This window comes from Myotis daubentonii, chromosome 3 (assembly GCF_963259705.1).
Source record: "Myotis daubentonii chromosome 3, mMyoDau2.1, whole genome shotgun sequence".
NCBI classification, from domain to species: Eukaryota; Metazoa; Chordata; class Mammalia; order Chiroptera; family Vespertilionidae; genus Myotis; species Myotis daubentonii.
This window is the reverse complement of record NC_081842.1, coordinates 206,076,613-206,103,782: the sequence shown is the minus strand read 5'-3', so window position 1 is coordinate 206,103,782 and position 27,170 is coordinate 206,076,613. Positions and strand designations below refer to the sequence as shown.

The 27,170-nt window shown below is 36.5% G+C and overlaps 1 protein-coding gene across 3 annotated transcripts in view; it reads left to right on the top strand.

Annotated features, from left to right (window-relative positions):
• The window catches only part of KDM1A (lysine demethylase 1A), a 67,993-nt gene that overhangs the window by 9,135 nt on the left and 31,688 nt on the right, over window positions 1-27,170 (top strand). For 2 of the 3 annotated variants that reach the window (XM_059690873.1, XM_059690871.1), the window contains exons 2-4: window positions 11,059-11,224; window positions 20,186-20,245; window positions 25,405-25,538. In XM_059690873.1, the coding sequence (XP_059546856.1) occupies window positions 11,059-11,224; window positions 20,186-20,245; window positions 25,405-25,538 (360 nt within the window). The remainder of the gene's footprint in view (window positions 1-11,058; window positions 11,225-20,185; window positions 20,246-25,404; window positions 25,539-27,170) is intronic. The other variant, XM_059690872.1, reaches the window with a different exon arrangement.

Genomic DNA, 27,170 nt, shown 5'->3' with positions numbered 1-27,170 from the left:
CCCGATACACGAAATTTGTGCATGGTGGGGCGGGTGTCCCTCAGCCTGGCTTGCACCCTCTCCAATCTGGGAAATCCTCCTTGCAATCTAGGACCGCTGGCTCCTGACCGCTCACCTTTCTGCTGGCCCGATCACCCCTAACCCCTCTGCCTGCCAGCCTGCTCGCCCCCAACTGCCCTCCCCTGCCAGCCTCATGGCTCCCAACTGCCCTCCCCAGCCAGTCTCCTGGAAGGTCTCCTTGTCTAATTAGCATATTATCCTTTTATTAGTATAGATTATTGTCAATCCCTCTGTTAAAGTCCTCTAGAAATTTTTTTATATCTTTAGGTGCTCCTATATTGGGTGCATATATGTTTACCAGGGTCATATCCTCTTGTTGGATCAATTCCTTTAGTATTATATAGTGACCTTTGTTGTGTCTTGTGATAACCTTCATTTTAAAGTTTGTTTTGTTGGATGTGAGAATTGCTACTCCAGCTTTTTCTTTTCCATTTGCATGGAAATTTTTTTCCCATCCCTTCACTTTCATCCTGTGTGCGTCTTTTGTTCTGAGGTAGGTCTCTTGTAGACAGCATATAGTTGGGTCATGGTTTTGTATCCATTCAGCTACCCTATGCCTTTTGATTGGAGCATTTAATCTATTTTACATTTAGGGTTATTGTTTTTTTATTTTATTTTATTTTATTTTATTTATTTATTTTTTTTATTGCTTAAAGTATTACAAAGGGTATTACATATGTATCCATTTTATCCCCCCGCCCTAGACAGTCCCCTAGCCTTCCCTATCACCCAGTGTCTTATGTCCATTGGTTATGCTTATATGCATGCATACAAGTCCTTTAGTTGATCTCTTACCCCCCTACCTCCTGCCCCCCAACCCTCCCCGGCCTTCCCGCTGCAGTTTGACAATCTGTTTGAGGCAGCTCTGCCTCTGTATCTATTATTGTTCAAAAGTTTATAATGGTCTCTATTGTCCATGAATGAGTGAGATCATGTGGTATTTTTCCTTTATTGACTGGCTTATTTCACTTAGCATAATGCTCTCCAGTTCCATCCATGACGTTGCAAATGGTAAGAGTTCCTTCCTTTTTACAGCAGCATAGTATTTAGGGTTATTGTTGATAGGTACTTATTTATTGCCATTTAAATTCTATATGCTTAGGTTTCTCTGTTTCTTCTTCTCATTACAGCAGTCCCTTTAGCATTTCTTGTAATGCTGCCTTGGTGGTAATAACCTCTTTTAGCCTTTTTTATCTGGAAAGCTCTTTATTCCACCATCTATTTTGAATGATAGCCTTGGTGGATATAGTAATCTTGGTTTCAGATCCTTGCTTTCTATTACCTTGGGTACTTCATGCCATTCCCTTCTGGCCTGTAGAGATTCTGATGAGAAATCAGGTGTCAGCCTTATGGGAGCTTCTTTGTAGGTAGTAGTTTTCTTTTCTCTTTCTGCCTTTAAGGTTCTCTGTTTGTCTTTAACTTTTGGTATTTTAATTATGATGTGTCTGGGCATGGGCCTGTTTGGGTTCTTCTTGCTTGGGGTTCTCTGTGCCTTCTGAACTTGTGTGACTTTTTCCTTTACCAGGTTAAGGAAGTTTTCTGCCATTTCTTCAAACACGTTTTCTATCCCTTTCTGCCTCTTCTGGCACACCTGCTATTCTAATATTGTTACATTTCACTTTTCCCACAGCTCCCTTAAGCTGTCCTCCTGTTTTTAATTTTTTGTTGTTGTTCTCTGAGTGATTTTTTCAACCTTATCTTCTAATTCACGGATTTGATCCTCAGCTTCCCCTAACCTGCTGTGTATTCCTTCCAATGTCTTCTTTATTTATGTTATGTCATTCTTTATCTCCAACTGTTCTTTTTTCTTAGTTACTATAACTTTTTTCATGGTGTTGAGCATCTTTACCATCATTACTCTGAACTCTGTTTCAGATAAGTTCTCTGCTTCATTTATCTCTTCTTCTGGAGAATTCTTTTGTTCTTTCATTTGGGGGTTGTTTTTTTGTCTCCTCATTTTGGCAGTCTGTTTGGGTTTGTGACTATGTATTAGTGTTAGAAATAAGTTGAGCCCCCCAAATCAGGGGTCCTGGTAGAACACACAGCATACTCGGGAGCCAGACAGCAAGGCAATATCTTGAATCTGCCAAAGGGTATGTACCAACACAGAGTCTGGCAGGACATACATTGAGCAGGTGGTCTGCTTGGGCTTTTATTTCTGACGTACGTGATTTGTCCCTCACTTTTGATTGGAAGAGCTTAGGGTCCCAGTCTTGCACGATTGGCTAATTTAAAGGAAGGGGTGACCTTTGCCATTTCAAAATGGTGCCCCCTCAAGGGAGCTTCAAGTCACTAGAGTAAAAAATGGCAGCGAAGTCACAGGGACCAAAATGGCGGTTGCCTCAACTCCCTTTTCTGACAGAAAAGATTGCTTGTTTATTCTCACATTAGGTAGATCTTCTATGACTCTCAATCTCTAGTGTAGGACAGTGTCAAACACTGTTTCTGGCTAATTAGATCAGGCAAAGACTCAAAGCCTCTAGAGCAGCGGTCACCAACCATGAGGTCCGAAAGGTTGGCGACTGCTGGTTTAAGGAAACCTTTGGAGCAGCAGTTACCAACCGGTGGTCTGAGAAGTCTGAAAGGTTGGTGACCACTGCTCTAGAGACCACCTCTGCCTATAAACTAACTGGATTCCAACTTGAATTGCCCTCAGACAGTCATCATGAGGTGTGGCAAGGGTTTTTTTCAACAGGGTGGGGCAGGTGCTTCTGCCTTGAGGCTAATTGTTATTTTTAATCTCTTTTAAACTTTATTTATTTATTTATTTATTTATTTATTTATTTATTTATTTATGTTGTCTAAAGTTTTACATATGTCTCCTTTTCCTCCAATAGCCCCCCCCCCCCATCTATTTTTAGTCTCTTAAGTGGCCTCAGGACAAGGTGTTTTCCAATAGGGTTGGTCTACTGCTTTCCCCCCAGGCAAGGCAAATGTCTGTGTGGGAAAGCTGTCTTCCGCAGTCTCTCTGGGGTCTCCACTTTTGGTCTTCGGGTATCAGGGTTCTTTCCTGCGAATCTTCTGTTGATTATTCAAGAAGTTCTTCTGTATTTTAGTTGTGATTCTAGTTTGTTCCCGGGAGCATGTCCATGCAGCATCCATTTACTCTGCCACCATTTTTAATCCTTTAAAGTATTGTTCTTATGCCATTACCACACTGTCCTGATTATAGTAGCTTTGCAATAAGTTTTGAAATCAGAAGGGTGAGTTCTTCAAGTTTGTTCTTTTTAAAGATTTTGTCCTTTGTACTTCATGTGAATTTTAGGATCAGTTTATCAATTTCTACAAATAAGATAGCTGAGATTTTGATTGTGGTTGCATCGAATCTGTAGATAAGTTTGGAGCATGCTATAAGATTTCTTTGTAATTCACCTGTGTTTAATTCTTGTTACCCTCTCTTTCCATTGTGATTAGCTTTGAAACTCTGAAAAGGAAAATGAGTTATGTATTTATTTGGGGGAGCAAGGAGGAAGTAAGGAACTAGGAAACATCTATTCATAGCCAGTCTTGGGAGCCAGAGGACACAGATCTCAAGGGTAGAGCATCCATAGACATAAGAAGCAAGCTGAGTCCAGTGTACACAGGCATTTGCTTCAGAAATTCTGAGGTGTATTCAAGGGATATATCTGTATTTGTTGGGTTGGAAGTTTTTTCAGTTTTGAGAACACTCTTTTTAAAAATTACATATTTATTTAATCAAAATTAGGTTCAGGATATTGGAAGCAGTCCTTTTCAGTCAGAGGGTCCTGAAGCTAGTTTCATTAGTATAAAATTAAATTCACCTCTGAGTGTATATACATTGACATTATGGCAACATATTTAAGGTTTAAAAATGGTAGATTGGGTTGGGATTTTAGGAACACCAAGCATCTTCAGGAATGGTGGCCTTCAGCCGGGCCTTAAAAGGGCAGAATTTAGAAAAGTATTCTGGAAAAGGATGGGCTTAAATTTTCTTTCTTTTTAATTTGATTTTAGGCAGAAAGAAAAACATCAGTTTTGTTGTTATACTTGTTTATACATTCATTGATTGCTTCTTGAATGTTCCCTGACCTGAGTTTGAACCTGCAGTCTTGGCCTAATTGGGACAATGCTCTAACCAACTGAGCTACCCCACCAGAGCGGAGTTGAGTTTTCTTTTATGACTCATTTATGCCAGGAAAATAAACCTTACCTGTAAGGTTATTGGGTTTAGATATAATATAAACAAAATGCTTATTACTGTGTCTGGCATACAGTAAGTAGGTGCCCAGTAATATAGTACTACCGATGGGGAAAAGGAAGTGAAAAATGCTTAGGATATAATAGGAATTTGAGAAGCAAAAGGGAGCCCAGAGTGGATAACTGAATGTTGGGAACAATGGGCAAATGAATTTAATTGGAAATGAGGTTTTTCTAGGAGCAAGATAAATTGGAGGAATCAGTAATGTTCATGTTGCAGAGTTGTGTCTAGAGCACGGGTGGGCAAACTTTTTGACTCGAGGGCCACAATGGGTTCTTAAACTGGACCGGAGGGCCGGAACAAAAGCATGGATGGAGTGAACTAATATAAATTCAAAGTAAACATCATTACATAAAAGGGTATGGTCTTTTTTTTTTTTAATTTTATTCATTTCAAACGGGCCGGATCCGGCCCGCGGGCCGTAGTTTGCCACGGCTGGTCTAGACTGTAGAGAGCCAAACACTAGATCTATGCTGTCTAGTATGGTAGCCACTAGCCACATTTAGCTATTGAATACTTACTATGTAACTAATATGACTGAGGAAATGGAATTTTTAATTTTAATTTAAACTTAAATAGCCATGTGATAAGTACTCAGTAGCCACATGTGGCTAGTTCTACCATATTGAAAACACAGATGCAGAACATTTTCATTATCATAGAAAATTCCATTGACAGCACTGCACTAGACTAGCAAGTGCAGATCATGGTGCTGTGAGAATTCAGAGCAGGAGACAATGTGTTTGTAAATTTGGAATAGTGAGGGAATAATATGTGGAGGTGGTGGGCCTTGATTTTAGGCATTGGATTAATAAAAAAAGGTGGGAGTAGCTTTTAGGGAGTTTAGGGATGAATAAAACAGCATTAAGTACTTGTGGACTAGTGTGTTAGCAAATGATTAGAGGTAAGTTTGACTATATACTAGTAGTTAGAGCTAGAGAGTTTATATGTTGGTTTAAAAGGTTGGCGTTCATCTGTTAAACTATCAGAATATATCATGGATTTGGAAAATTAATCTGGCAGTTGTATCTTAGTGGAATGAAAAGAAAGAAAGATGAAAATAAGCAAAAACCCCCCAAACAACTGGAGGTTTAAGATGATCGGGAAATGAATGAATCATTGTATCCAGGGTGTGGAAGAGACTAGAGATGTAAATTTGAAACTTGTTCATGACACATATCCTCATATTGGGACATCTTTTTGTCGTTGGTTTAAGAACATGGTTGTACAATCTCTGAAGTCTTTGAGGATTTTACTTAAGGATGAGAGATTCCCAGGCCTTTGTGTTCAAAGTATCTATTCCTTTTCTCAGAAAATAATTTTTAGTTTTAGAGTGTATATGATTCTTTCAGGTGGTTTTTAAACTTTTTAAGTGGAGAAACACTTTTTTTTTTTAACAAAAGGAAATTTTATGCAAAACCCCAAAATAAAATACTACTTGCCTGTTTTATATTAGAAATTTAAATTTATTTTAGTTGTCTTTGAGAAAATGAGGCTATTTCGATAGAGCCAAATTTAAGAATGGAGGTTAAGCATAATAGTTGCAGTCTTCTTTCAGCCTCAGAACCCAATTTTATCTCTGTATTTTGTTCATGATTATTGTAAAGATCCAGTACTGATTGATAAGTAGTGCAAAAGGTTGTTTTCGTTTGTTTAGCTTGTTCTGCCATCTTTTTTTTTCCCCAAGAAAAAATATTTTAAATATAATGTTACATGCAATAAACCTTAATATTTCAAGAAAAACAATTTTAAATATAATATTAATGCAATAAAAATTAATATGTCAAGAAAAAAAGGTTTTAAATATAATATTACCAAAAGTGTACTAACATAGTATAATATCACAAAAGTTGTAGAAAATATTAAAAATCTGCAAATAACAGGATTACTTCCATTCTAAAATATTTTTTTCCTCTGGCTCTATTTTGGTTCATCAGTATTGTTTATTATATTCCACAAATGAGTGAAATCATGTGCTACTTATCTTTCTCCAACTGGCTTATTTCGCTTAGCATAATGCTCTTCAGGTCCATCCATGCTGTTGCAAATGGTAAGAGTTCCTTGTTTTTTACAGCAGCGTAGTATTCCATTGTGTAGATGTACCACAGTTTTTTAATCCACTCGTCGGCTGATGGGCACTTAGGCTCTTTCCAAATCTTAGCTATTGTAAATTGTGCTGCTATGAACATAGGGATGCATATATCCTTTCTAATTGGTGTTTCTGATTTCTTGGGATATATTCCTAGAAGTGGAATTACTGGGTCAAATGGGAGCTCCATTTTTAATTTTTTGAGGAAACTCCATACTGTTTTCCACAGTGGTTGCACCAGTCTGCATTCCCACCAGCAGTGCAAAAGGGTTCCTTTTTCTCCGCATCCTCACCAGCATTTGTCGTTTGTTGATTTGTTGATGACAGCTATTCTGACGGGTGTGAGATGGTACCTCATTGTCGTTTTGATTTGCATCTCTCGGATAATTAGTGACTTTGACATGTTGTCATGTCTCTTGGCCTTCTGTAGGTCCTCTTTCAAAAAGTGTCTATTTAAGTCCTTTGCCCACTTTTTGATTGGATTGTTTATCTTCCTTTTGTCAAGTTGTATGATTTCCTGGCAAATTTTGGAGATTAAACCCTTAACGGAGATAACTTTGGCAAAGATGTTCTTAGTGGGCTTTCTTGTTGTTTTGTTGATGGTTTCTTTTGCTGTGCAGAAGCTTTTTATTTTGATGTAGTCCCATTTGTTTATTTTCTCCTTAGTTACCATTGCCTTAGGAGCTGTATTAGTAAAGGTATTGCTACGACATATGTCTGATATTTTGCTGCCTATTAATTCTTCTAAGATTCTTATGGTTTCCCGTCTTATGTTTAAGTCCTTTATCCACTTTGAGTTTATCTTTGTGTTTGGTGTAAGTTGGTGGTCTAGTTTCATTTTTTTGCATGTATCTGTTCAATTTTTCCAACACTATTTATTGAAGAGACTGTCGTGATTCCATTGTATGCTCTTGCCTCCTTTGTCAAATATTGAGTGTAATGGCTTGGGTCGACTTTTGGGTTCTCTGTTCTGTTCCATTGGTTTATGTCTGTTCTGCCAGTCCCAGGCAGTTTATTTATTTATTTATTTATTTAATTTCTTAAAGTATTACAAAGAGTATTACATATGTCTCCTTTTTTACCCCCTTGACATTCCCCCAGCCTCCCCTACTCCCCAGTGTCTTGTGTCGATTGGCTATTCTTATATGCATGCATACAAGTCCTTCAGTTGATCTCTTACCGCCCCCCCCAACCCTCCCCAGGCTTCCCATGTAGTTTGACAGTCTGTTCAGTGCTGCTCTGCCTCTGTATCTATTTTTGTTCATCAGTTTATAATGGTCTTTATTATCCATAAATGAGTGAGATCATGTGGCATTTTTTTCGGCTTCCCCGGGGCCATCTCAGCCTCACAGGGGCCCTCCCAGTCTCACAGGGGCCGTCTCAACCTCTCAGGGGCCGTCTCAGCCTCACAGGGGCCCTTTCAACCTCTCAGGGGCCGTCTCAGCCTCACAGGAGCCGTTTCAACCTCTCAGGGGCCATCTCATCCTCATAGGGGCCGTTTCAACCTCACTGGGGCCGTTTCAACCCCCAGGCAGTTTTTGAGAACAGTAGCTTTGTAATATAGCTTAATATCTGGTATTGTGATCCCTGCTTTGCCATCTTAACACATTGTTTGCGGGTAGTTTTTATTGCGCGCTAACAGGTGGCGCGGGCCATTTTTGCTAATTTTTTGCGCAAATGGCAACGTTCAGTAAAATTACGATAACTTCAGTTTACGTATTTATACGTTACCCGCATTCTACCGCTAGTCTATAAAAAAACGTATTAATACGTGTCCCGCGCTCTACTACCAGTCAACGTAAAACGTATAAATACGTTTCTCGCATACAATGTGTTAAGATAGTTGAAAAGAAATGGGCTCTAGCTGGTTTGGCTCAATGAAGGCCTGCAGACCAAAGGGTCCTGGGTTTGATTCTTTCAAGGGTGCATACCTTGGTTGCAGGCTCCTGGTCAGGGCTCATACAGGAGGCAGCCTATCAATGTGTTTCTCTCACATCGATGTTCCTCTCTGTCTTTCCTTCTCTTCCACTCTCCCTAAAAATCAATGGGAAAATATCGTCAAATGAGGATTAACAACAACAAAGGAAGGAATGAAGAGAAAGAAAAGTGTGTGTGCGCGCGTGCGAGAGAGAGAGAGAGAGAGAGAGAGAGAGAGAGAGAGAGAGAGAGAGGAGAAGAGAGAGGAGAGAAGAGATGGAAGAAGAAATTTCATCCTCAGGGCTCTCCAAAATTGTTACCAAACAGTACAAGTTCTTGTGTTGGTGATTTCTTAAGGTTTATCATTTGTATAACACATGAGTGTGTATGTGTTTTAAAAATTAATTACGTGAGCCCTAGCTGAGTGGCTCAGTTGGTTGGAGTATCGTCCTATGCACCAAAATTCGCAGGTTTAATTCCCCATCAAGGCACATGCCTAGGTTGCGGGTTAAATCCCCAGTCGGAGCAGGTATGGAAGACAACCCATCGATGTTTCTCTCTTACATTGATGTTTCTGTCTCCTCCTTCCTCTCTCTAAAATAAATAAAAACATATCCTTGGGTGAGTATTAAAAATTTTAAATAAAATCCTGAAGAATCCTAGGGTTCTGTGGAACACAATGTTGTGTTACTTTTTTAAGTTCAGTAAACCCTCAATTTTGCAGTCCTTGACTTAATGAACTTCGGATTGAATGGACAAAATTTCCGGTCTGTATGTCATATGTGAAAATTAACATCCTGTTAATTTAAAAGTGGTTTTGACCAAGATTTGCTTATAATGAACAGGTTATTTTTTGTTATTAATTCACTTATTTTTAACAAATTTTAGCAAATAGGCCATATGTTGGGGAAAAAACCATAGTAATGTCACTGTATCTACAACTATAGTCTACATGTTTAAATCCAAGAGTCACGCTGATAATATTCTGCAAATAACTAGTATTTGGTAATTGGTCTGTTGTCTCCCAGTAGGACTTTCTGCAGCAATTTTAACACCTGCAGGGAGATGTTCCCACATGCACTAAGCATGCCCCAGCTGTGTACATTTGCTTACTCTCTATGACTGGTGCATTTACTAGACCTATTCAGTATAAATTTAAAATTACAGTAATACATATAGAACACTTTTCTGTGAAATTAAACTTTGCATGCATACTTAATTTTAATTACACAAACATGTCTACATAAGTAAAAACAGGTAAACTAATTTGTCAACTTTTTAAACATAGGCATTTGGAAAAACTACTTATATAATGGACTTTCATCTATAACAGACATCCCTTTGCCCAAATTAGTCTGTTAAATCAAGGTTTTACATATAGATATCTTTGCTCCTACCTCTAGGTATTTTTCTAATCTCTTTATTTCCTGAAAACCAAGAACTCTCTAAACTAGCCTTTTCCAAATGTATCCCTTGTTAATAGTTACTACTTTATCAAAGCAGATTAAACAATTTTAAAAAGATAGTTTTTACTGCAAAATTTCTCAGTACTTTTTTTCTTATTTGATTTCAGAGAGGAAGGGAGAGGGAGAGATAGAAACATCAATCATGAGAGAGAAACATTGATTGGCTGTGTCCTGCACGCCCCCCACTGGGGACCGAGCCTGAAACTTGGGCATGTGCCCTTGACGGGAATCAACCCGGGACCCTTCAGGCCGCAGGCCTAAGCTCTATCCACCGAGCCAAACTGGCTAGGGCTCTTGGTACTTTTTAATCTGCTTTATGACTCTGGGGCCTGTAAAGATTATAATGTTTCTCAAACTTATCTTAGCTTCCTTTTTCCTTGAAAGGGCGTAGAATCTAACTGAACTGCTGTAGTAGAAAGAATTTGATATTATTCTGTGTTTGTCTCAGAATTTGCACATTGCCCAGTTCCGTGGTAGGTATTTATTAAGTGATTATTGATTGAATGAATAGGATTGATGGGCAGGGGATTAAAGTGCTGAATCTTTGGGGGAGCGAGGGCTAAAAGAATAAAAGAAACTATACAATACTAGCATATATTACATTTTCTGACCTGTCTCCCTCTGAAACTTTTTTCCCTTTTTGTTGCTTTTTGTACCTATTGTCCTGAGGTGTCTGTTTCTACCGTTTATCTTAGTTAATAGGATAAACTTTACATGGCTGGAGGTTTTATTGTAAAGTCTCTCTATGAGATGGCTACCTGATTAGGATATTTTATTTGCAACTAGAGTTTCTGTTTATTTAGTCTCTGGAGACTCTCATTCATAATCATTTTCTCCCCTGTGCCATGTACTCAGTGGTCAGTATTTGATGGATACTTGTGTTAAATAAGATTCTTAGAGCACGGGTCAGATCTATCCAGTTTATCCTTAATTTTTGTTTCCATTTTCTGATCCAATCCCTGTTTTCAGTAAAACTCTTAACCTCCTCTAGCTACTCACTGATACGTGCACACGCTTTTTTTTTTAATTTGGGAGTTCTAGAGAGCCTCAAGTCATTGATCTGAATGTCAGTGCTCTGATGTAAAAGATAGATATTGGGCTAAATGTGAACTGACACAAGATTGTTTCATGAGAGATTTTGTTTTTAATTAGCTACCTATTATGAGTCAGCTTGTTCCTTGTATTTGTTTATTTCCCTTAAAATTTAAAGTTAAAAAAGCAATTCACATTCACTGGTGATTCCAAATTGAGTCCCTAACTTTAGATGTTCACTGTATTTAGCTTTCTCTGGTATAATCTCCATATAGGTAGAGTACAGAGAGATGGACGAAAGCTTGGCCAACCTCTCGGAAGATGAGTATTATTCAGAAGAAGAGAGAAATGCCAAAGCAGAGAAGGAAAAGAAGCTTCCCCCACCACCCCCTCAAGCCCCACCTGAGGAAGAAAATGAAAGTGAGCCTGAAGAGCCGTCTGGTGAGTTGTAGTCACCAACCAGTTTTGTTTTATCTTAGAAATAAGAATAAATGGATTTGTTCCTATTGTGCATGTTATTTATGTCTTTAGCTTTGGTTTATATTCTAGACATTGGCCATGTGTGTCTTAATTGTGTGTGTATACCTGGTACACACACACATGCATGCATACATAGTGGTACTGATATTCTTTCTGTGTGTGCCTATATATACATATATATAGTAAAGAAGGGGGTGGAAGAGTAGTGGCGGTCAGTATAAAGCATTTAAAAGTTGGAGAAAATAAACAATTAGAGGAAACACACAGAAAGCCAAATCTAAAGAGCCAAACCTCTCAGTGATAACTGATTCAGAATTTAGAGATAGAATGGTTCAGAAATTATTCTGGTTAAATTATGCACTTACCAAATGGATGGATAACTTTCACGGTGTGGATTAGTTTGAGAAGGGTTTTTTCCTGGTGAAAAATTAAAAAATATATTCTGATGTAAAAAAGAACTAAGTACCTTTTATTTAATTATTGAGCCCTCCAGTGGAAGGAATGGTATAAGAAAAGGCTATGAAAAGATTTTAAGCTCACACAATCTTATGACATGGAAAGATTATTAGAGTCAGAGCTTCAACTACCTTTAAAGAATTCTCACTGATACCTCCTTAGTCTTGAGTCCTACTGAGGACAGCCAGACCAATCAGCGATATCTGTCTATTTTGGAGAGACCAAACAGAAGTGACAACTTAATTAATTTTTCATATCTTCTGTCCTTAATGGCATTTCAACTCTTCTTGCTTTTAAATTTTTACTGTGTTCGCTTCAAAATACTTTTGATATTTGCAGTAGCTCCAGGACCATTCACCTCACCAATTCTTTTAAAAACAAAAACAAGCCTGGAGGTAGTGGTTCAGTGATTGGGCACATGCTCAGGTTGCCCTATGATCCGCAGTAGGGGGTGTGCAGGAGGCAGCCGATTGATTCTCTCTCACTTTGATGTTTCTATCTCTCCCTTTGCCTTCCCTCTCTCTAAAATCAATAAAAAACATTGAAACAAAATGCTTGTTTCAGATCCCATATGTTATATTTTGCATGATTTTCATAGATACCTAGATTAAAGCATATTTCATTTGAGAAGTTTTATCTTTTTTTTTTAGCCTTTAAAACTTTTGTTTTAATATTTCCCTCTGTGGTGTATATAAATCACCACACTTGTACTTTAATAAAATGTAACAAAAGAATATACAGGGTGCCCCCCCCCAAAAAAAAAAGTGTATACACACTTTCACAGCTGATAGCTCAGTTTTGAAAATGAAATGTATTTTAATAAAACACTGCCTTTATAATTATTCAAAGTGTGTGTATACATTTTTGGGGGGACACCCTATAGTTTTAGCGCATTTAGAAAAAGATCATTAGATTCTGTGTTCAGTTCATCTCAGGAATCAGATTTTCCTAGAATGGTTTTCCTAAACTTTCTTAGAATGACTTCTTGGACAGCTTCTTATTGGATTGTATATATTATCTTTGGGACTAATGTTCCTGAGGCAAATGTAGTCACCTCTGTACCTCCACACCTCTCTTTTTGTTCCCCTCCTCTCTAAAAGACTTATGTATAGCTTTCTTCCCTTCTTCTGTCCTTGCCTTCAACTCTTCTCTTGACTGTATACTTCTTTCTTCTGTATTCTTTGCTTTCTTGCCTTTTTTTTTTCTGCCTTTGCTGTAGACTTGCTAATGTGATACGTGGGGACAATCCTTTTGCTATGTCATAGCTCAAGAGGTTGTTCAAGGACTCTTAAGTATTACTCAGCGGACATCTAATATGCTGCTTCACCCTCTTTTTTCTGGTTGTCGGTGTCTCCAGCAAATAACTGATTTACATTGGTACCATATTGATACTTTGTCTTCTGAAAAATTTAAACCAAGTCTCATTTTGATGTTTTCTTTTTCATAAAAGCAGCTATTTATTTATTTGTTGTTGGTTGGTTATCTTTTTTCATAAATATCAGGCACCCCACAAAAAGTAAATATCTGAACACAGGGATTTAGGATTTGGGGAACTGTCTTTTATGCTATTATGTTCTAGTTCACTTTAATTCAGTGGTTTAGTCTAATTATCTTAATATTTGGGGGAAAAGTTAAAGTTTGTTTATTAAGTTTAGGAGATGTGCTCAGAGATGTGTTGATAACAACCAGAACTTGCCAATATATTACATGTGGTTATGAAAATTTATAAAGTTTTTTTTCTTTAAAACAACTTTTAAAAAAATTCCAGGGTGAATGAGGGAAGTACTTTAGCCAGAAAAGTAGTGATGCAGTTTACTAGTTTATATAATTTAGAAATAGATTGGGCCCTGGTGGTGAATCATAAAATATTACCAGGTGAGTCCAAATATTTAGAAACTGTCCAGAGTTTCCAAATCTTTTGTCTTGTCAGAACCAGTTCTTCTACTTCAGATTTTATTCAGAAATTGAATGGGAGCATTGCCATATGGGTATCTTAAAATCTTGAGAGAAGAGGTGGGTCTGATTCTTTACCAGAACTTTTCTTCATCTCCTTTTAGGTAATAACTAGAAATTAAATTACTCTCTTAAGCTGTGTAAGTAAGGTTTTAATACATTTCATTCTTACCAACTTTTAATTTGTTTAGAAAATTTAGCTTTGCTTTTTCCACAGTGTTAATCTTTAGAAGAATAAAATATTTTGTTGATTATGAATGCTCAAGGTATTCTGAAGTCAGTGGGTCAGACTTCATTAAACTGTTGATTAACTCTTCAAATTGATTTTGTTAGATATGGTTATTAGGGGTGGTTAGCTGATCAGGGACAGCTCTGAACTATATATAATCTGTTTTATTCAATGACTGTGGGAAGAATCACTTTGTCTCCTGTTTATATTCTTACAAGAACTCTTGTAAGAATATAAACAAAGGAAAGTACCTGTTCTCTCTGTTTCGCATGATAATTTTGGAAAGAGATATTGGCTAGTAAACAAATTATAAAAATAATTTGTGAGAGATTGGTATGACTGAAATTTGTGTGGTTTTAATTTTGGGGCCCAGTTCATATAATAGTCATACTTTAGGTTGCAAGTGTTTTTTAAAATCAGATAAAAGAAAACATAACCTGAATTAGTAAAGATAATAAATTGCAGAAAATATGTAAAATGTATGTGAATGGGTAAAAGAATTTATCTTAAAGTTCAATGAAATTTGATCACCAACACTGATATGAAATTATCCACATGATAAAAGATCCAATGACCAAAATTATTTGTTATAAGGTGTCCTCATCTCCCCTGCGAGGCAGTCATACTGATTACGTACAGTTAATACAAGTGCTGGGTTTGGCAGCATCGGATAGTTATATGGTCAGAGTTCAGGTGAATAATTATTATTCATGTAGTAATGTCATGCTATTATTATAGCTTATCCCAGGCTTTTCTCTCATCTTGCCTACAAGTGCAGTCAGAGAGCAGGAGTAGCTTTCAAGTTCAGTGACAATTAACTCAGATAACCTCCAAAGGAAAGATAGAATTGTGTTATACCCAGTAGGAGACCTTCTTGTAGATTTACCAGAAGTTGCTGGGAAATTTATTCCTGCTAGAATTGTTGATGTTGCCATTTTGGCCTGCCAGTGTCAAGTGCCTGGAATCATTTGAGTTCCCGTTATATGAGATATGATGTATACATTTACAGAACAGACCTAGGATTAATTTTCTTGTCCTTTTTTGGGAGGCGGGGCATGTAGCATCTTTTCAGTGTTCTGATTTGCAACTATGCTTACTGGAGGGCTGAGAAAAAAAGTGTCACAGGCTGATAAGGTAACCTAGATCAGTTTAACTAAATTTTTAAATTTGAGATAACTATAAATGAACCGAGATTTATATCAACACATAGTCCCCACTCTCAGATAATTTATAGCTTAGTATGAGACACAAATGTACACATAAATGTAAAATAGAAGGCAAAATACTCTTAAACATTACATTTCACTGTAAAAATTTGGAGGCATAAAGGGTGGGAGGGAAAGTATGGGAATTGATAGTATGGAGAGGAACATTAAAAAAAAAAAAAAGATAGAGACATTTTCTGCACAAAATAAGACTCCCCCAAAAATAGTAGGTCCTCATTTACTTTATTTCACACACATCTATACTAATAAAAGGATAATATGCTAATTAGACCAGACATCTTCCGGACGTCCTTCCAGACAAAGCCACAGTGGTGAGGGCCGAGGCAGAGGCGGTTAGGGGAGATCAGGCAGGCAGGTGAGCGGTTGGGAGCCAGCAGTCCCAGATTGTGAGAGGGTGCAGGGTGGGCTGAGGTATCCCCCCCCCCCCCCCCCCGCCCCTGTGCACAAATTTCATGCATCTGGCCTCTAGTTAATTATAAAACTACCGTGCTTTGTTCTAGGCGCAGTGCTGGACTCTGAGAGTTCAAAGCTGAACACTGGGTGCCCCTGCGAATAATTCAGTCTAGTTGAGGTTTACAATGAGCTGCCTACAGTGAAGAAACAGTACAATCAAAGTGTATTCATAGTATGGGGAGAATTCAGGAGTTTTTAAATGTTTTTCCCAAGATTGGATTTTGGAAGTTTTACATTAAACATGAAGAGATGAAGTTGGGCTTTTATGAGGCAGTTTGAGATCCTTTTAACTGATTTTGACTGATAAGAACCATTGAATCAGATACTGCCAGTTTCTGTTTGGTCTTAGAGACTGAGCTGCTTTTTCTAATGATTTGATTATTTTGTTTTATTTTTTATTAAGGTAAAATAGCATTTTGTTGAGCTGAGAAACTTTGTTTTTATAAATTCCTTGAATTCATCTTGCTACCATTCTTTATTTGGTCTGATCATAGTATAATATAGGAACAGGATACTTTTTCTATGAGGATTATCTCACCTGCAAAATGAGGACCAAATGAGAAAATATGAACTCCACCTTTGTGTACAAACATCTTTGTAAACACAGAGTTGAACCAGGAATAGGATGGATTGATGTCTTATTCAAGCAATATGTTTTAGTTCAATATGTTAAATGACAGTGTAACCCTAGCCTCTGTGATTGTTATGCCTTATCCATTTTCACTGTCACATTTTTATTCTAGTGGATTTCACTTCACGTCTAAATGATCTCCTTTATTTATTTAGGTTATCTTTTCCCTCTGATTCATCTGGTACAAAGTGACCAGATTAGCTTAACGAAAATATCTTGTTTTGCTGCTTTCCTGATCAAGATCATATAGTTCTGCCCCTTTACTATTTAAGATCAAATTTAGTTGTGGGCACTAAAGGTGGCTCATTTTACCCATCCTGCTTAATCTCCCACTGCTTTTTGGGACCATCTCCTTCATTAATGGGGAACTGGTTCCCTGCACATACCATGTCTTGTGCTTTTCTCCTTTATTTTGTCAAAGTTGTGGACCATGCTGGTGATTTCACTGCCTCTCCATCTATCCAGATCTCTTTGGATTTCTTCAGAAAAGTTTCCCTGGTTCTTTTCCAAGTTTGTGTTAGCTTCTTGTTTCCTTTAAAAAAGAAAAATTTCTTTCTGGATATTTTTCATCTTTCCCCAATTAGATTAAATTCTTTTAAAATCGGGACTCAACCTGTTGTACTTTTGTACTTGTGCTTGGCAGTTTTGGGATGGATATTCAGTAAATACTGAATTAGATTATTAAATAAGAAACCAACTGATTATTAATATAGTGGAAACTTTATTTTCTAAGATGGGTTTAATGTTAGAGTTTGTTTGTTTTCTGTTCAGTTTGTCAGGTTTGATTGAAACCAGTAGTTTGGCAGTCTCTTTTATTCTGTAAATTTAGTAAAATTTTGATAAATTTATTTTCTGTTTAAAAATTGTTGCTTCCTAGATCTAGAAGTTTCTCAAATGTTTACAAAAGTTATCAATTTGGATGTGGTTCTAAGAAACTAGTCAAAATGTGAACCTGTTGGTCAGCATGTTCCTGAGAACAACAAACTAATGATTTTTACATCCATGCTTGCTCAATAAAAGTATTTCAAAGCCATTATAGACTTTCTTTTAAGATATTGAAAGAGTGGTCTCTTGAGCATTTGACTCAAGATGAGAAAAGATCCAGTAGTGTCTATAGCAAATACTTAACTGTTTAAGAATGACTTAACAGATCTGCAGAAGGTTTATTAGAGGGCAATTGAGAGGCTGCTATGTAAGATAGAACAAAAAGATTTTATTTTCAGTTTGGAGAAGATAGGCATAAATAACCTGTATTAAGGATCTCTACTCCAAACTTGAGGGTCTGTGTGTGTAGTGAAGGGGTGAAAACAAAAGGAAGTCTGTGAAGTAGTGTCAAAATCAGAGTAATATTAAAAAGTTGCTTTGGTATATTTTTGTTTTCTATTTTGAATTTGAACTCATGGAAGATAACTGTACTTGCCTGCTGTTCCCTATCATTGTGCCGCTGTCAGAAGCAGAGCCCTAGGCTGGAAAGACCCAAAGAGCAAATGAGTATTCCATTTTTATATGTTTTAATCGGAGACACTACCTGGATGGAGAGTTACCTTCAAATGTTTCTATGTGTGCTGTTTTTAAGAAAATGATGAAGAATTGGTCTAGAATACCAGTGATAAAGATGATAATGTTTTCAGATGTCTTTGGAGAAATGGACGCTCAAAAACTCATGAGTATATTATGATTAGAGAAAAAAAGCAACCTCATCTCTACTTCTTTCAAGTCAGGAGATAAATCTCTTTGTTTCTTTGCTTAATTTTAAGCACTTATTGTTTTTCCCCCATCATTTCTTACATGTCTACTACATCAACTTCTGCTTGGCTTTCTCCTATTTCTCTGCATAAGCCATATTTTGGATTTTTATACTCCTCCCACATCTTTTGACAAAAACAGTATCTTTTTTTAAAGACTACCCTACCTAGTTTGTAAAGGAGCAACCTGTTAACTTTTAAAGCACATACGTCAGGAGTAAGAAAGCCTTATTTCTATTCAAAGTACCACTGACCGGGGAAAAAGATCAGTCAAGAGCTACCCGAAGGTTAAAATAAGCTAATTAGCAGACAACATGGTATATAGTGGAAAAAGAGGAAAATGATTGTAGGAAGGACAAAATAATTCAGGCTTAATGGCTGGCTTGAAAGGTTTTTGTTTTTACTTTCTTTTTTTTCCTAAAAGTGGTTCCAGGCCTTCATGACATTGATGTTATTCTTTGCCAAGCTAGGAAATACACTTTGAGAGAGGAACTGTATTATTCCTGATGCCTAAATGTTATTCTTGGAAACCATATTTATTTTCTTGTTCTGAGCCCTTCTCTTCCCTTTTTTAAAATATAGTTCAATATTTTGGTCTAGCTTGGTTCTATTTGGAACTAAACAAAATAATGACAATTTTTTTTAACTTTGGAAGATTTTTGTTTTTATGAACAAATCCAGAAGTCAGTAAAAATGAACATTATTTAAGCTTTAAAAATTAAATTTTAAATGTAAGGCCTGCATTTTCAAGATACGTTTACAGATTGGATTATGTAATTGGAGTCATCCCTTCTTTTTTAAAAAAAATATATTTTATTGATTTTAGAGAGGAAGGGAGAGGGAGAGAGAGAGAGAAACATCAGTGATGAAAGAGAATTATTGATTGGCTGCCTCCTGCACGCCCCCCGCTGGGGATTGAGCCCACAACCCAGGCATGTGCCCTTAGCCAGAATTGAACCTGGGACCCTTCACCCAGCAGGCCGACACTCTATCCATTGAGCCAAACCAGCCAGGGCATCCCTTCTTAATTATTATGCCTTAGGCCTTGTCTGAGAAGCATAACCTTCTAGAACGTAAAGGACCGTTCAGATAATAGCATAGTGAGATACTGTGGTTTTGGAATGATATTCTATTCTACCTTCAAAGCAGAGCACATACTTTCTAGCAGTACATTTTAATATTGTAAAAAAAATCATTTCTATCTAAACACGTTCATATACTTAAAGATGAAGATGTCATTTTAAGGCTTATAGGCCTGTAAGCATTCTTACAGCAAGGGTGCTATGTTAGTTTCACTTTGCTACCTATTTCTTTTAACTCAATAGTAGAATAATCTGCTTTCTAGTTGAAATTCTTTTAAAATAAACTGTTTAAATGAAGCTTGTCCAGTTTTTAGATAATTGGGGGATGGTCTTTTCATGTCTTCCAAAGATCACAGTATTTTCCCATAGTGTACCAGGTGGCTCAGAGTTAAAGAGGATCATAGCATCCGTTTTGGTGATAGATTTTGGAAGAGTCTGGAAGATAATTTATTCTGACTTTCTCAGATTGAACTTTCAAGCTTGATACTTTTCTTGAAGTTAGGAAAAATTTTCTTAGCAGGCTGATTGTATTTGGCATATGAGAGTAGGCCATCTTATTATGCTGTATTTTAAAGAAAGCACTGGCATATTCAGATCTAGGATTGAATTCTGGTAAAACTTTTTTGTAATTGAATTTTTTTGTTACATACTCTGCTTTGAAGTCAAGGGAAGAATTTTTCGTTAAAATAAGTCTTTTATCATATATATATATATTTTTTTTTAGATAGAAAAGTAAATATAAGAGATACTGATCAGATGCTGAATTGCTGCAACTTAAGATCCTAGAGCCCATGTCACACCCATTCTCAGTCTACCGATAATTAGTAAAAGACATTGGGAATCCCTTTTCCCCCTACCCAACCTTGACTATTAAATAAGACTGACAGTAAGGATTTAGCAATTAGAAATATTATGTACTTTGTCTTGCTACCTTTCAATAAGAACCAGTGTGTAAAGTTGAAATTTCCTAACCAGAAATTTGAAGACTATGATGTGATTCCCTGGGCCTTGATTCCAAAGGAGCTCTCTGAATATGGGTTTACTAGTTGGTGGTGAATTGATAGTCGCCAACTATTAGGCCTTTATGTCCAGATATTATCTCAATTTATGGAGTAAGGTCCCTGAGTTCTCCTCTTTCCTTCCACAGGGCAAGCAGGAGGACTTCAAGACGACAGTTCTGGAGGGTATGGAGACGGCCAAGCATCAGGTGAGGGTGGCTTAGATGCTTGCCACTTAGTAGCAAGAGCCGCCAAGTCAGGGATTGATGCTTGCAAGTGTTTTTGGCTGTGGTATCCACATTTTAGCCAGAAGCGCAGGGGAAATTTAACCCACAGGACAGAGTAGTATTAGGAGAGAGTGTAGCTAGAGCAAGGCAAGCAAAACCTTTTGAAGTCCTCAGGCCGATCTCAGCCCTCCGCTCTTTGTGTTTTTAAGGAGATGGCGGATACTTTTCTCCCCAGCAGCTTATGTAGTATCAGTAAACATGACATAAAACATAGACTTAGGAATCATGGGACCTTTAAAAAGAAATATAGCTGTATAGATAAAGAGGACAGTCTGTAGGCTGAAAGTCTTTTAAAAACAGGACAGAAAGGCATTCTAGGACTAGTCAGAAATTATGCAGGCAAGTGACTCATTTTAGAATGGTTGTTGCATAGTGTCGGGTAAATTTTTTTCAACTAACATTGCACAGATAATTATTTTGCAGTTTAAACATTTTGTTTCCCGCATGAAAATTATTTTTTAAAGTCTGCTTTGAGATGCTCTTTATTTTCAGATCAAACTATGGGATTTTTACTTCTGGGGGAAATAAAGGGTTAAATGACTTTTAGGACCCATTTGGAACAGTGAAAGTTTGGTCCAGGAATCCAAAGTACTGTGTCTGCATTTTATCCTTTGCCTCTTAAAGAATGTTTTTGTGTTCTGGTGTCAAGGCTGCTTTTACATATTGATACAATTGGAATAGGTATTACTCCATTTTTGTAGTATGTCATTTTTTTCAATTGTTACTTAAACTTTAAAATTATTTCTCTATTGTAGTTTGTGTGCAGCAGGTCCAGGGAGTATTTGTACTTTACTCTTGGAGCAAAAATAGTTCAGCATTATACAGAAATTAATATTTAGGGGATTCAGAATATTAGAAACAGATTTCTTTAAATGCTAGCCCAAGGATTGGCAATTGATACCCAGTATATGGTTATTTTAGAGGAGTTAAAAATCCTTATTTAGCCAAACTTTCAAGAATGTTTTTCATCGAAGGATGCACAATTGGATCTCCCGTGGAATTGTTGAGGGTCAGGGATAGCCTTTAGAGCTTTAATCTTGAAGAACTATACTGAGTTTTCTTGTTGCTTTTTGTTTTGTTTTTATGTGAATAAATTTACTCTTGCTGAAGTAAACAAAACATTGTATTGCTGAAAGTAAAAGCACACTTTCATATAGAGCTGTGGTGCTACAGACTTAACGTGAGTAGAACATGAGTTTTAAGTGTTTCCAGAAATGGTGGTGACTATTCTGAATCCTTCAAGATCTCCCTTCAGGCCTTTGTCATGTTCAGAAACATGCATTTGTGCGATGATCAATCAGTATTAGAAATGTGCTTGTAAGTGATCAACAATCTTCTCTAAATAAAGCCAGTGACCCTCATGAGTGTCTTGGGACAGGGATCATATCTTGACTTTTTAAAAATCCAAATCAAGTTGGGGTATACATCCTAAATCTTAAAAATTAGAAGGGAACTTGAGGTCATCTTGTCTAGCTTCCTAGACAAACAGAAAGTATTGAATCACCCCTATTTTATGGTTTAGGACTGGAAACAAGGTTAAATGACTTGACCAGGGATACACCAGCAGTTGGGGGAATGAGAACCCAGAGGTCTTGTTTCTTAAGCATAGACTACTCATTACACACTCCCTCCTAGAATCACTTAAAATGCGCATTTACCCGTAAAAAGAAAACATCTAAAGCATAAGCAATCATATGAGTCTCCTCTTTTATTCTTTTCTCTCCTTTCCTTCATTCTTTATTCTTTTTATTTGTAAACTATTATAAGACTGAATATGGTACATCTATAGTTGACTGACTTTAAGTAGTCTTTGATATGTAGATCTTATCAGGCTTTTGTTTTCACTCTTTAGTCAGAAACCTAGTTATGGTTAATTTATCTACTTTATGGGGTGGAGAAAAAAGCAAGTAACTCTCATGAAAAAAACACCTTTCTTTATTAATTTTTGTATTTCTGTTTCCTTACTCAAAATGCTGCTGTTACATCAGAGTCAGGATGGGGGAATGAGTTCATGGAACAGGAGGCATACATCTTTATCTGTCTCCCCTCCCCTTTTCTGCCTTTAGAATTGACCTATCCAGAGAGATCTAAATTAGTCCCTTAAGTAATTTAACTATTTTTACTATGTTTTCAGAGAAAGTGTTGAGCCACTCAGACCATTAGAAAAAGTAGTTGTGCTTGTAGAATGACTGCATTTTTAAAGGTGAGCTAGAATTTCCTGTGTAAAATGGTGAGAAAGAGTAACTGAATAAAGGGCAGAATTGGTATGTAGGCAACATTGGGGCTTTTTAAAAATTAAATGGCATCTTTGAAACAGTCTCAATTTCTAGAATACCAGATTCTGATAAGTGCACACAAACACCAAGTTTAAACTGTATTCCAGAGGCAAGTGTAAATTATTTTTGAATTATCTATACTACTGATAACTTCCTTTTAATAAGGATATTAACAACTGTACTCTTTAAGATTTTCCCTCTAAAGGAGACAACTTAAGAGTTAGATTATCCAGAGTGGTCCGTTAGTTCATTTTGGAAATAGCCTATAGAAAGGATGTTTTAATTTAGCTTCTGAAAATAAGTTCCGAATTAATTTTTGTTTCTTGTGAAAAAAGGTTAGGTTTTTTTTCTTGCAGGCTTTTCGCCTTGATTTTAATAGTGGCTTTCTTTCCTTGAAAATAATAGTCTTTATTCCTAAAAACCAAAAGGAAGGACATAATTACCAACATTTTTTTAAGAGATCATTTTTCATTTTTAAAATTGATGAAGTATTTAAGAAAGCCAGCTTTTTTAGATGTTATGGAGAAGACTATTATTCCACAGATAATGGCGTCTTTAAATGGCTTCTTTAAGTTCCTTTTTTAAACTTTTGATATTTGATGTAAAGATACTTTAAAACTGCCACATGACTTATATAAATAAAATCTCTTAATTGTTACATATTCTCAAGATTCCCAAAGTTAGCCAGCTGCATTAGAATGCTTTTTTAAAAATATTTTAAAATTGATTTTAGAAAGAGGAAGGGAGGGGGTAGAGAGAGAGAAACACTGATATGCTGCTTCCTGCACGCCCCCTACTGGAGATCCAGCCTAGAGACCAGGCATGTTGCCCTGACGGAATCAATCTGGTGACCTCTTGGTTCATGAGTGGATGCTCAACCATCGAACCCTATCTGCTGAGTTATTAGAGTGATTTTTTTATGGTAACACTTGGAATGAGGAGCCAGGTGTGATATTAAGTTAAGTGTTTTTTTTCTACATGGTTTTCCTGTCATTGACAATAGTATTTTGCAATAGGATTGATGTTCAGTGACCACCAATTAAATATAGAGAAGATAATAGCTAAGAAAGAAAACTACCCCTGTTTTGGGGAGGGAGAAAAGTACAGTTTATAGAGTTTATTGATTTTCATGTTAATAGTAGACACTCGTGAAATAAACCAAGAAATAAACTATTAAGAGATATTTGGTTCAAATACTCAGGATTATTACTATTGTTATGTAGGTAATGCTCCTTATAATATGACTTTTTTTTAAATCTTGGTTTTGTTTTTTGTTTATTTATTTTGATTTGGTGATAGGGGACTAGAGACATCAAAGCTGTAGTTTTAGAAAATTTCACATTACTGAAAATAACCTATATCCCCTGATAGTCAGCATTTCTTCTTTTCTTGCCTTAATTTCATTCTGTATCCTCAGCAATATGGCTCTTACTGATTATTTTTTTCTTTAGGAGTAATCAATTATCCTGATAGTCTTTAATTTTAGGTTGGGATTCATTAAATGTGAGAATTGTTGATTTAGTAATTTGAACAGTATTTTCCCCTCATTATCTGTTGTGGATAGATAGGTTTTTCTCCTTGTCTCCAAGAACAGTGTTTCTTAATGTGCAGCCCATATTAGCATTAGGCATTTTTGTTTGACCTCTTGTTAACCATTTTGTTTTTCTAGGCAGTGTTTGAATGTCTTTGTGGCAACACCTAAATAGCTTAGCTATAATTTTCCAAGTTGTAACTTTACCTGCCTTGTTCATTTTATTCTTCTAATCTTACTAATATCTTTTCCTTTAATTTTGCTTCCATTATCAGTGCTTCCAACTTCTTAAGTGCTTTAAAGTAATTAAATATAGATACTTGGTACCTATTTAGTTACCTATATGTGATTATTTCAATGGCATTGAATTTTAACACTCTTTGAATTGTGTCTTGATAATTCTTAAGCTGATGGTTAAGTATATTTTATAAAGTGATCTTAGAAATATAAAGTAAAATGTATATAAATGTATGTCTAAGGACATCTTATAAAGATGTACTTAACTTTCAGCATATAAAAACACCAATTTAATACCCAATTTAAAGAGTTCAAAATAACATTTTACTTATAGAATATGAGATATACTACATATATATGTATTATATATACTACATGTGTATGTACTATATACTATATGCAGTACCATATTTTACTTGCGATACATAATACACCATTTCTAATGTTTCTGCCAGAAAAGGTAAATTCCTTACCGCCTTCTAGCTCATCATTGTAGTCTGCTTAACTTCTCTCACTGCTTGCCAGCATCGAATTACGGGAACTAATGGGGATGCCATTGATGAGATTGCGTATTTCATACTATTTGTTATTAAACCTTAGAGGCCTCTTCATGTTCCTTGCTCTAATCCTCAAAGAGGGCAGGTTATTGTGTTTTTCACTCCATAGCCTCTTTTTGCTTTCTGTTTATGTATTTTCCTTAAAATTTATTGTACACTATTAGTGATATTAATTTTAATTAGCATATTCTCCAACATTATCAAGTTATTTTGTCAACGAAAAAATAGTCTGATACCTTGTCATGTTTTATAAGGTGTATTGTTTGACTCAGTAAACTGTAATTTTGGAGTGACTAAATTTTAAGGATGTTTTAGCTTTTGAGCAAATTATTTTTTAAAGGAGGTGAGTGAGATCAGGCTGTGAATGAGGCAAAGCTTTACAGAGGTTCTCGGGTCCAAAAGGAGTTTGAGGCATAATCATTATCCCTAATTCTGAATTCACTTGCAGTTTTCCCAGAAGTCCTTTGCTTGCTTTGCTAGGTGTGGAGGGTGCAGCGTTCCAGAGTAGACTTCCTCATGACCGGATGACTTCTCAAGAAGCCGCTTGTTTTCCAGACATCATCAGTGGACCACAGCAGACCCAGAAGGTCTTTCTATTTATTAGAAACCGCACAGTAAGTTCTTTTTTCCATCTCATTATAAAAAGTGCATATTACTTTTAGAAAGAATATGGGGGAAAGAGAGTACAAAATTAGTGTGTCTTTTTTCCCCTTCAGATATTTTTAAATTTTTATATGTGATTGTTTTTGTAAAATTGAGATCTTGCTTGCTCTCATTCTTTGGTTCTTTTTCATTCCTCATAGCCTCATATACACAACAAGAATGTTTACACGTTTTTAAAAAAATACTTTTAATCACTTTTTCTTTCTCAGGATAAGAGAAACCATTATTCTGTTCTATTTATCTGGTTCAACATCCTCCTCTGGCTAAATAGAATTGATTTTTAATGTTTGCATAATATTTTGTCTGACAGTCAAGTCATAGTTTAACTGTTGGACATTTTAGTGTCCATTTTTACATGTTATAGTTGACCTCTGGACAGCTTTTATACATTCTTGACTCTATCTCTTTATTATTTCCTTATGATTGCGTTCTAAAAGAAAAACTACTTTGTTAAAATGTATGTATGGCCGCTTACAAGGTGTTTTTTGTTTTGTTTTTTAAATATATTTTTATTGATTGCAGGGAGGAAGAGAAAGAGAGAGAAACATCAATGATGAGAGAGAATCATCGATTGGCTGCTTCCTGCACTCCCCCTGCTAGGGATGGAGCCCATAACCCTGTCATGTGCCTTTGACTGGAATTGAACCCTGGACCCCTTAGTCTGTAGGTCAATGCTCTATCCACTGAGCCAAACCAGCCAGGGCAAGGTTTTTTGTTTGTTTGTTTTTAATGTTTTTTATTTTTATTTATTTCAGAGGACGGGAGAGGGAGGAAGAGATAGAATAATTAATTGGCTGCCTGCCGGGCATGTGCCCTGACCAGGAATTGAACCTGGGACTCTTCAGTCCGCAGGCCAACACTCTATCCACTGAGCCAAACTGACTAGGGCACCCCTTAAGTTTTGATACAGGTTCCCAGATTGCTTCCCAAAAGGGCTGAACCAGGTGACACATCCATTGCCTTGTCTCTGTTTTGTTATTAAAATGATGATAATCTGTGCTGCTGTAGTAGACCAAAACTATTTATTTCTTTTACGTTTCTTGGATTATTTAAACCCACTGCTTTTTTACATTTATTAGTTATTTGTATTTCTTCTATGAATTTTCTTTCATATCCTTTATTCCTCAGAAATTTCTTAACCATAGAGTAGAGGAGGGCAACGTACTATTCAGAACATTTTCATTGTACTCTAGGGTGATAAAAAGCAAACTTGTAATTTCAGTTATTTTAAATTTAGCTCAGTGTCATTTTAGCATGTCTGCTTTTTAGCCATCACTGACTTCTTTATTGTGAGTGGTAGGTTGCAAAATTACTGCTAAATTTGGATTGTTTAGGTAGTGGGATTGGTAGGTTACACTGCGTTTTTGTAGTATAGAATAAAGGTTCTCTTTTGTGGAGGAAAAAACAGGTTGATTTTTTAAAATGTGAGTGGAGCCCCACCAGCATGGCTCAGTAGTTGAGCATTTATCTATGAACCAGGAGCTCACAGGGCACGGGCTCGATCCCCAGTGTGGGGCTTATGTGCAGGAAGCAGCCAATCAACGATTCTCTCTGATCATTGATGTTTCTCTCTCTCTCTCTCT